Genomic DNA, 11892 nt, shown 5'->3' on the forward strand with positions numbered 1-11892 from the left:
ATTTCCCTCGCAAAAAAAATACACCCCTGCCTCTGTTTGACCTCTTCTATATTAATTGTGTCTCCTCCCTGACCAAGCACGCGCCCCTGTCTCAATTTGACCTCTGATCCTATTCCAATTTTTGGACCTACCCCAGGGTCCTTTAATTTAGTACCTTTGTTTGTGCGTTTGTGTGTTCGCTTGTCTGTTGCCAGCTTTTCTCGGATTGGCTCATTAGTTTTTTCTGATTGTTTGCACAATGATGCAAAATGACAATGCCCAAAATGTGACGAAGCCCGATTTTCGGAAGAAAAAAAATTTTCTGGCCGAAAATGCCGGAAATATCCCAGAAAAACTTGGTTTTTTGGCACTTTCTCGAGATTTTATCATTAATTTTTTCTGATTCTTTTCTCAAAGATGCGTATTAACAATGCCCAAAACATGGCCGAGTCAGATTTTTGAGAAAAAAATTTTTCCGGTCGAAAATGCCGGAAATATGCCAGAAAAACCAGTTTTTTGACATTTTCTCGAATTTTCATCCTTATTTTTCTCTGATTTTTTGCAGTATGATGCGTATTCGCAATGCTCAAAACATGACAGAGTTAGATTTTTGAGAAAATGTTTTTTTTCGGCCAAAAAAGCCGGAAATTTCTGTTTTTTCAGATTTTCAGTGGATTTTTTCATTTAAAATGTCTTTTTCATTTAATGTCGTTTTTTTCAAACAAAAACATCATTATAAGAATGTCCACGATTAAGCATGGTTCAATTTTCAATGAAACTAATTTTGGTACAGGAACTTTCTAAAAATCGCCAGAACAGCCGAGAATTTCTCTCGTAGTATTCGTAGCATTTTCATACTATTGTTCTCATTTTTCAATTGTTTTATTACATCAATCTTCAGGTAGGTCCATTCAGCAGCATGTAGCTTGTTCTCCTCATTGCTATCTAACTTTCATCATCAGTCCATGAGACTTAGGCCCTTTTAGAAATAGTTGATTGTAGTTTGGAGGGTCTCAACCAAGATTATGCTCTCAATTCTAGTTAAAAAGATGTACTGGGTGACCAACAAAAAAGCTCAGACGTTTCTTAAAGTCTTGAGGCCGAACAAAAATGCGCCTACATGCTCGGAGTTTTGATATTTAAAAAGTAGATGTCCTAATTTAAAATTTGAGTTATTTCAAAAGTCGGAATTCACTTTTCGGAAAATGTAAAAAAGACGTTGAAAAGGGGTAGCATAGTGTCCTCCCCCCTGGATTCAGGGGGGAATGGGTTTTGAGGTCAAAAAGATGTATAGGGGGGAAATAAATTTTTTTGAAGCCAGGGGGGGGGAAACGAGGGGGGGGATGGAAAATTTTCATTCTAGGCATGGGGGGGAACTCACCAAAATCAATTCAAAATTGAAAAACATCTGGTTTTATGAGATGATATAGCATAATGCTTAGTTTTATTAATATTATGGTTTAAAAACACCATCCTTTCCATTTCTTCTTGAATTAGAACTACCTTAGGGAAAACAATAAGCGTTAAGTTCATCAAATTACAGCTTTTTGGACCTACCCCGGTGGGGTAGAGGTCCTTTAAATTAACCGATGTCCGTCCGTTCGTTCGTTCGTCTGTTCGTTCGTCCGTCTGTTACCAGCTTTTCTCAGGATTGGCTCATTAGTTTTTTTTGATTTTTGGCACAATGATGCAAAATGGTAATGCCCAAAATGTGACGGAGCCCGATTTTCGAAAAAAATTTATTTCCGGCCGAAAATGCCGGAAATATGCCGGAAAAACCGGTTTTTTGGCATTTTCTCAAGATTTCATCATTAGTTTTTTCTGATTTTTTGCACAAAGATGTGTATTAGCAATGCCCAAAACTTGGCCGAGTCCGATTTTTGAGAAAAAATTTTTTCCGGTCGAAAATGCCGGAAATATACCGGAAATCGCCATTTTTGCAGATTTTCATCGGACTTTTTCCTTATATTTCGTTGTTTTTTCACACAAAAACATTATTAATAGCAATGCCCACCATGAAGCATGGTTCAATCGTCAATAGAACTGAGTTTTGAAGCCGGAACTTTCTAAAATTCGCCGGTGCAGCCCATTTTCGCCGGAAAAACGGTATTTCTTGATTTTCTCGAGCTGTACTTTATTTTTGGACCTACCCCGGTGGGGTGGAGGTCCTATAAATTAACCTTTGTCCGTTCGTCTGTTCGTTCGTTCGTTCGTTCGTTCGTTATTAGCTTTCCTAGTGATTGGCTCGTTAGTTTTTTCTGATTTTTTGCACAAAGATGTGTAACTATAAACCCTCGAATGTGACGGAGCCCGATTTTCGAAAAAAAAAATTTGGGGCATATTTGGGCCAAAAAACGGCTAAAAAGGTGTTTTTTTGGCTTTGTGAAAAATTGGATCATTAACTTTTTCTGATTTTTTGCATAAAAGTAGGGTACCATCATAGGTAAAAGATGACTCAAGCAGATTTTTTCAAAAAAATTTTGTTGGCTCAAAAAACGCATGTTTATCTATAAGAATCACTATTAATAAGCATACATCAATGTTCTTAGTTAAATTACTCAATTTTTTTATAAGATAGATGTTTTTTTTGCTCATGAGGGCTTACTTTTGAAGAATGTGTGTGTTTAGACTAGAATTATGGTTTCTTGGCGTGTTTTTATAGAAAAACTGGCCAAATTCGATATTTATTTATAAGCAAATTATCAATTACTTAGGTATTAGCTTTTCTCGAGATTGGCTCTTCAATTCTTTATGATTTTTTGTACAAAGATGCATAACTATAAACCCTCGAATGTGACGGAGCCCGATTTTCGAAAAAAAAATTTGGGGGGCAAATTTGGGCCAAAATACGGCTAAAAAACGGGTTTTTTGGACTTTGTGAAAAATTGGATCATTAACTTTTTCTGATTTTTTGCATGAAAGTAGGGTATCATCATAGGTAAAAGATGGCTCAAGCAGATTTTTTCAAAAGAATTTTGTTGGCTCAAAAAACGCATGTTTATCTATAAGAATCACTATTAATAAGCATACATCAATGTTCTTAGCCAAATTACTCAATTTTTTGATGAGATAGATGTTTTCTTTGCTCACAAAATCTTGAATATGAAAGAATATTTCAAGAGCATGAAATTTTGGTTTCTAAACGTTTTTTTATAAGAAACAAACGACTAATTTTAATAGATCGTCCTGGATCGTCACTATTTGTGTTCTGAATGATTGTTTCATGGTCATGCTTATGTAGATATCAATTATATATGTGTTAAATGCTAAAACCAGGTAGGTCCATAAAAAGTATCACTTGTTTTTTATGAAATTTTGCACAATGATGCAAAATGATAATACCTAAAATGTGACGGAGCCGGATTTTGGAGAAAAAAATTTTCCGGCCGAAAATGCCGGAAATATGCCGGAAAAACAGGTTTTTTGGCATTTTCTCGAGATTTTATCATTAGTTTTTTCTGATTTTTTGCTCAAAGATGCCTAATAACAATGCCCAAAACATGGCTGAGTCCGATTTTTGAGAAAAAATTTTTTCCGGCTGAAAATGCCGGAAAAACTGTTTTTTTGGCATTTTCTCAAGATTTTATCATTAGTTTTTGCTGATTTTTTGCTCATAGATGCGTATTAACAATGCCCAAATCATTGCCGAGTCCGATTTTTGAGAAAAAGATTTTTCCGGCCGAAAATGCCGGAAATATGCCGGAAATCGCCGTTTTTGCAGATTTTAATTGGGCTTTTTCCATACATTTCTTTGTTTTTTCACTTCAAAAAATTATTGATAACAATACCACCATCAAGCATGATTCAATTGTCAATAAAACTTTTGCAATTTTGCAACCGGAACTTTCTATTTCTTTTTTCCCTAAACCCCTCCCCTCCCCCATCAACAATCAATGATGACATTTAATGCATTCGCTAGTTGCTATATTTTCTTAATGATTGTTTTTCTCCTTATTGCTATCTAAGTTTCATCATCAGGTAGGTCCATTCAGCATGTTGCTTGTTAATTTTTTGCTTGAGGGGGTGGACAGAGAAATTTTTGGAGGCAGGGTGGGGAAAAATGAGGGGGGGGATGGAAAATGTTCATTCTAGGCATGGGGGGGGAAGAGACCCTGAAGGACACTATGGGTAGAATTTATGCAATTTATTAGAAAATTATTTAGGTATGACAATAATGAATAAGTTATTTTCGTCAAAACATGAGTAAGTTTTAGAAAAATCAGCATGTTTTCAAAAACTTCATATCAAAAGTGTCTAAAAATGCCTAGTTTTTTTACGTGTTTTATTTACACTGGAAAAGTTAATTTTGACTTCAAAGCTCATAAGTTTGGAATAAGCGAGTCTAATTCAAAAATATTAATCAGAATTTGAGTTAGGATATCTGCTTTCTAAATATCAAAACTCCAATCACTTTGAAACATTTTTTCGGCCTCAAGACTTGAGAAATGTCCGAACTTTTTCGTTGGTCAACTGGTACCAGTTTCAATTTGTTATTGCTTATATTTGTTTTTATATAAACTCGGGTAAACATACTTCCTTTTATATTCTTTTTCAGCGATTATTTGTTCAAACTCTTGTTGATTGGGGATTCTGGTGTTGGCAAATCATGTCTACTGTTACGTTTTGCTGTAAGTTGTTCTTTGAGTTTTATTATATGATAACTTTCAGGGAAAAAGACTAGGAGAAAACATTCTATTGTAAATACCAAGGAAATTACCAACTACAAAAAAAGACTTTCACAACTCTCACAAGGAAAATGTCTTCTTTTCTCTCATTTCTGAAGAAAAGTTACTGAGAAGTATTTCTTATATTTTAAGAGGAAAGATTATCCCAAGGAAAATAACCAAGGACCATCTCTTGTACTTCCCAAGCAATATAACCCAAAAGTACTTCGTGTATTTTCTAAGGGAAATTCTCAAAAATCATTTTTGGACCTACCCTGGTGGGTGAAGGTCCTTTAAATTAACCGGTGTTCGTCCGTCCGTCCGTCCGCTCGTCTGTTACCATCTTTTCTCGGGTTTGGCTCATTAGTTTTTTCTGACTTTTTGCACAGTGATGCAAAATGGTGATTCTCTAAAAGTGACGGAGTCCGATTTCCGAAATTAAAACAAATTTGGGCTAAAAAGTGCCTAAAAATTGAGTCTTTTGGACTTTGTGTGAAATTGCTTCATTAGTTTTTTCTGATTTTATGCATAAAGATATGGCTAACAAGTGGCTGAAGCAGTTTTTTTTCGGAAAATTTTCTTTGGCCATAAAAATCGGATTCTCTTATTTAGGGAAATTCCCTTTTGTCATATTTAGGGAAAATGAGCTTTTCTCGAGATTCGCTTGGTATTTTCTTATTTTTTGTATAGTGACATTATAAAATGGTAATATTTAATTTTTGATTTTCGAAAATATATTTTTGAGCAAATTTGGGCCTAATTAATAAATTGCCTAATATGTTTTTTTTTGACTTTGGGGAAAATCACCTTTTATCGTCAATATGGTAATCACGCTAAAATATTTATTCACCCCAGTATCGACGACTATAAGTCATACAATTATACTTCACTGGTCGATATTAATTTGAGCTGTGATACTCACGGTAATTTATTGATTCGAGCTGCTCACTATATACTTTCTTACTCTCTTGCTATTTGTCCTATTTTTATCTGATTTTCATTATCAGGTAGGTCCATTCAGCATGTTGCTTGTTAAATTTAAATTTACTAAGAAAAACTACATTGAACTTTTTCACATCCATCTACCTAAAGCAAAATTGTCATAGAATTTTAGCTTTTCCGGAGGAAAGTTACTTTATAGTATTTCTTATTTCTCAGGGGAAAATAAAAAAGCCTTGCATACCTCATGGAAGAATTACCTAACTAGGATATCCTAATTTAATATTTGAGTTATTATTTTCCAAATCAGACCTACTTCATGTTTTTTTCATAAGCATACTTTTTTTTGGAATACAGGCTCAGGTTATGTTTAGCTATTTTTGGAATCAAGGTCAAATTATTCTTGTGATATGCTTATTTTTGCGATAAGAAATTGTTATGTTATATTGCACTGGAGTGCCTTTTTTTCGTTATAAGATTTCGATGTTTTATTACATCAGTGGACCTTCTTCTGTCACCAATTGAGTGCATTACTAGCAAGTTAAAGTGGGGCCTAATTTCAGTTTTCGTGTTATTGTTGGCAATAATAAGCGCAAGCCTAAAAATGGCTAGTGTTTAATCGAGGGTCGATAGTAAGGAATCTATTGAGCTTTTCTTGCTGGCCTTAAGTTTATGCCGCCCATTCTTATCCGCCACAGCCTAATTTGAACTTAAATAACGGCCCTTAATCCGCCACTACTAAAAATGAACGCCAATAAGGGCCGGCGAAAAATTGTCGACGAGGTACTTTTATCACGACGTTACTGCTGCTTATGATAGTGATTTTTTATATCGTTGTCTTTTAGGATGATACATACACAGAAAGCTACATCAGTACCATCGGAGTTGACTTTGTAAGCCTCTTACTTTTATTTTTGTCGTTTTCACAAACTTCCTATTACATTTAGAAAAATAAATCAAATGATCAGACCATTTAATGTTCTTTTTATTATGATATAAAAAGGTGGTGCGCCTCGCAAGCAGAATTAGCAAGGAAATTTCTCAAGACTTGTGCTTGCGTCACTTTGGAGGGAGATAGCAATATTCTCTCTTTTGTTTAATAATGCTGTGTCAGCAAATGACAGGAGATATGTTATAAATGAAGTCCATTAGTTTCGAACGATTCGGCGTTAAAAAGATAGTTTTGATTGATCAATTAAATATTTTCCATTGCCTATCAGCAAATCAGATCAACAAGTTGCTTAAACGATAGATTGGCTTAAATTTCATTATTAATTTTACACACTAGAAAATCAGGACTATCGAGCTAGATGGAAAGACAATAAAATTACAAATTGTAAGTATTGTGATTCTCGATTTCAAATTAGCTAAAACTAAAACTTCAAATAATCTTCAATACTTAGTCTTCATCTGCAGCAAAGAAATCTTGAGTGTGTTTTTTTGTGCTACACGTTTTTTACAAGCGTAACGCTTATCAGCATAATAAAGGCTCAGATTTGCAGATTTTCTAAGCATATATTTAAGCATATATTCCAACCTGAAATATTTTTCAAATCGTTAATTTTTTTCTGTTCTAACATGATAGTAAAGTATTTGAACACACTCATTTGCTTCAAAGTTTGGAGGTTGTCAAGTAAAGAAGACATTCCACTGCTTTCAAATTCGAACGCTGTTTGAATCGTTTCTAGTTTTACATTTTCAAATTTCTGTTTCTAAAGTTTCTAAGCTTAAATTCAACATGTACTGTGAGCATGTATATATAAGCATACACCACATCGCGAAAACTTCATAATCATAATATGAATTGAATCAAAGTATCTTTCTTTTAACTTAATTATAATAATAGGCTTTGCGCGGATGCTTTGAAAGATTAAGCATACACGAGCTCGACCACAGGGTAGAATAATCTGCCAAGTTTAAAGGTTTTGTTCTTAAATAAGAGTGGTATTGTTTGCTTACTCATCAATTTTAATTTACAAGGTTTTCACACTGAACACTTTTGTAAAAATAAAACCTTTAACAAAATTTTAAATCTTAGCACGAATCCTCTCCCAAAAGATGCAATTAAAAACGAACAATTAAGTCGAGCAAAATTCTGAAAGAATTAAATTCTTGTACTATTGAAATAATATTTGAAACGAAAAACTATTTAATCTGGTTTAATGAAAATTGCTGTATTGCTAAATAATTTCAAACTCTTTAGTGGGATACTGCTGGGCAAGAACGATTTCGAACGATCACATCAAGTTATTATCGAGGCGCCCATGGGATAATCATCGTATATGACGTTACTGACCAGGTAGGAGAAAATTTTAGTAGCAAATAATACATGTGAAACAACCTGATTCCTAGAAATTTAGTTTTAATTGACAATGCTCAGAAAAGTAAAGCGGTAATTTAGAATTTAGATTCTATTGGGCTGTTCCATAAAAAACTTAAAACGAGGATGGAGATTCTTTGCAGGAGTTGACCCCAGGTCAGTGCTGCAGCGCTGTGACCCCCAAGGCAAGGGATTTCAGCACCTCTGTATAATCAGCACGACTCCCGAACAGTGGTTTTCTTTCCTGTGGAGGTGTAAATTTATGAAATTGGTAATTTATGAAATTTTTGTCAATATGTCCTCTCCCACCACCATGTCCGAACATTTTCCAGAAGAGCCTTGTTAAAAAGAAGTTTTTCTATTGGCCCTTGTCTATTTCATTGAAACTCCTTGGTCAAACGATAATAACGATTGAATAATTTACACGTTCCAGCCATTATCGTTTTTCCTGTGTAAAATGTCTTTACAGTTAAATGCATATTAAATTTCAGGAAACGTTTAACAATGTAAAGCAATGGCTGCAAGAAATCGATCGATATGCATGTGAAAGCGTAAATAAACTTTTGGTTGGTAATAAATGTGATTTGACGGCGAAAAAAGTAGTAGACTTCACTACTGCTAAAGTAAGTTTCTGTAATTTTTAGCCTTGACACATTTTTGTACATTATATGACTGCGACCGATCAAGTTTCTGGGAAGGCGCCCTGATGATTTTCATGACGTACTGTTTTATACAGAACACCTATAATAGCCTGGGCTTTTACCGCGATAGTTTTATTGATTAAATTTTTGGCAGAGCAACACCTGGCCTTTTAGGTTCTTTCGGTATGAAATCTAACATCGTGAATAGGGAGTTTCTAAACATCGACCAGAAATGGCGACCACGACCAGCGACCACGACCGGCGACCATATAAATTTGGGTTATCGAGTTTGTCTGCTCTCCCCGCCGTCCGTAGAGAATGTCTAAATCAAGTCCTCAGAATACTAAGAAGTGACCTTTGAAGTAACCAGTCATTTTCTTGACAAAGTGACACTATTTGACGAAAATATTGACAGGGTCATCAAGTATGATGTCTGTAAACTTTGTCACACCGAATATTTTAATTATGCTGGATGAGATACCTTTAGTATTGAATAGATAGAACTTGTCAGTAGGAAAAAATTGGGAAGGCTAGTTATGAATATGAATGTAATCAATTATTCTATTGTCTTTATGCTGACAAAATGACTAATTTCGACAGAAATAACAATCTGATGATGTAATACAAAGCTTCTCAAACCGTTTTCAAAAAATTTTGTGCCGTTTATTATTTTGATGGTGATGATACAAAAGGATAGAAATTGACACCATAATCAAGCTCCAAGAGCGTCGAAATGGTTGTTTTACGTATTTGGATTAATAGAGACAGGGGTGAGCTTATTCTTCAATATGATATATATTCAAATGATTAGGAGAGACACTCTACGTTGGAGAAAGGGAAAAAACTCGATAACCCAAATTTATCTAGTCGCTGGTCCTGGTCGCCGGTCGTGGTCGTCATTTCTCATAGTGTGCAGAGGGGTCCATAATAATTTAAAATATCTTCAACATATCAGCTCTGCCCCCAGTTCTATTACACAACACTCAGCCCCCCTAGCAAGCTAGCCCCCAGTATAGCCCCAATTTTTTGAAAAATACAGCCCCCAATCGAACAAATGGTTTATCTTTCAACGGCATATAATGCGTAAAATTTATGCATCTGTTGAAAAATGGCAAGGAAAACAAATATTAGTGCACAGTTAAAGCAAATACCGCTGCATTTAGAATTGTTTCTTTTTATGAGTTAATAAACTTGTTCTCTCTTGAGAAGAATGTGGAGAGGTGTTGGCTCTTTGAACGGCAAAAGTTCATGTTTCTTGCTGCTTAGCCCTTATAAATATAAGTTCTCATTCTTTCTTTTGATAAGGTATCACTTGTTACAATATGATTTAAATACTAATGGCTTTTTACGTTTGAACTAGTCAAATTCTTTCAAAATTGACCTTTTTAATTTATATTGTATATGTTATTATGAGGAAGGAAATTTTTTTTAATGTTTTCTTTAAGGAATTCGCCGACTCGTTGGGAATTCCATTCTTAGAGACTAGTGCAAAGAACGCAACAAACGTCGAACAAGCTTTCATGACGATGGCCGCCGAAATTAAAAACAGAATGGGCCCGCCACAGACTGCCCCGGAAGCAGGAGCAAACAAAAAAGTACCTTTGGGTCCAGGATCCAGTGTCAAGCAAGGTGGAGGTGGCTGTTGTTAGAGACATTGTTAACGTACAACCTGCTCAACATCATCAAATAAGTTATAACACTAAACTTCCGACGATGTTTCAAGTGTGATCGAATTTCTAAAGACGTCGCTTTATAACATGATCAATTGGACATTTAAGTAGTTAAGTGTAAAAGGAAAAATATTTTTAACAAAAGGACTTACGCCAAACTATAGTATATCAAAGTTTAATAAAACATATCATTAGAGTCTTAGATATAGAACAGATATGTTGCTCAAGTGCTCTTTTGCTCATGTATAAGTATTGCACGCAAAACGTCTTCAATTAATCAACTTCAGTTTCAGTTATATCTAATTTCTGAAAAAAGGGTCTATGGTAGTCGCTCTCTCACTTGGTGGGAGCTGACTAAAACACATTCTATTTTTTCTGTGTACCAGTGTTAATGTCTTCATGCGTTACATATTAGCTAAGGAAGAGATATATTTTCGAGTGAAATTTTTTATTAAAATGAAATTTTCGAATTCTTTCCTATCACCAATATACTGAGATGCTGGAAGATAAAGTAATAATTCGCTATTCTCTACCGATATTTTCCTCCATATCTACTATGTTTTCCAGGTTCCAGTTGTGCACTCCAATTTTTGTATTTCGTACGCTTATGATAATTCGTAAATGGGATTTTCCTGTGTAGGGTTCATTCTTTCAGTCGGCCTTTTCTTTTTCAAATTTCGTTAACTTGATTTCTTTGTCGTTAAATAGCAATGAGAAAATATCTTTGAAATATTCCCGATACAGGTTAAACTCCATTTAAATTTTCTTCAGGAAATAACACTCCCTCAAATGATTGTACATACTCTACTTGAGAATTTCAGTAATATTATTATTTTTTTCTTTTAATTAATTGTAATCTTTCTAGAAAAGAACAACGGTCTGGGAAATTTTAAATGTTCGACTCACCCTTTGTTCGACTCACTCTTTTATGAATTTTTCCACTGAAGATCTAATTCGTCTCGTAAAAATATCATTAGCACCCATTTACGTCATATTTAAAAGACGTAAAGCGTTGCAACGATATTTTTAAGTGTACGCGATCTAAGTATTTCAAGTTTTAGAAAAATGTACTGTTCTGTTAAAAATTATGATGATTTTTGGAGTATTCGAATATTGCTGATCGCAAATCTCTATCAGATTTTTCTTAGATAAAAAGTAAAACCTGTGAACTTGTCCTTACGCGGCCAGAATTGACAAAAGAGTGACAGCCAGGTCTGTAACTTTTTATTACCTTTCCGACGCTATATCGTTTTTAATAGATTTAAATGAGTGCTGAGAAGGTGTATAAAAAGTAAAGTGTCAATTCATTCAGAGGAATGTAAAGAGACCAAATGTAAAGGTCTCTTTACATTCCTCTGATTCATGGCATTCTGAATTTACAGGCCTAGCAAGTGTGCAGCAACTAATATTTTGTGGGTCTCAATTTTTCAAAGCTGTTGCATTGACTGACGCTAGAAAGAATTTTAGTAGAAAAATGGATTTGTTCTGTTTCTTTGACCTTTCTAATGCCTCAGCATCCATCTGGGTTTGAGTGCCAGGCACAAATACAAATTAGATCTCCACCCAACATTTTTGAATACTGTCTAATGCTGAATGTGTTCTTAAAAATTGATTACAATTATTCATATATTAAATCTTTTCAGCTGGTTCCCAATGGTCCTATACCTCGTGGGAGACTC

At 34.5% G+C, this 11892-nt stretch overlaps 1 protein-coding gene across 1 annotated transcript; it reads left to right on the plus strand.

The window, feature by feature from the left end:
* Positions 1-4534: 4534 nt before the first annotated feature.
* LOC136808317 (ras-related protein ORAB-1) lies at positions 4535-11107 on the plus strand (the record flags this gene model as incomplete). Its single annotated transcript, XM_067064850.1, is given in 6 exon segments — positions 4535-4607; positions 6428-6475; positions 6871-6918; positions 7786-7881; positions 8394-8525; positions 9989-11107. Coding segments are annotated over 6 exon segments (601 nt in total), but the record flags the coding sequence as incomplete, so codon positions are not given.
* Between the last annotated feature and the right edge of the window lie 785 nt (positions 11108-11892).

This window comes from Clytia hemisphaerica, unplaced genomic scaffold (genome assembly GCF_902728285.1).
Source record: "Clytia hemisphaerica strain Z4C2 unplaced genomic scaffold, Clytia hemisphaerica genome assembly, whole genome shotgun sequence".
Taxonomy (NCBI): domain Eukaryota; kingdom Metazoa; phylum Cnidaria; class Hydrozoa; order Leptothecata; family Clytiidae; genus Clytia; species Clytia hemisphaerica.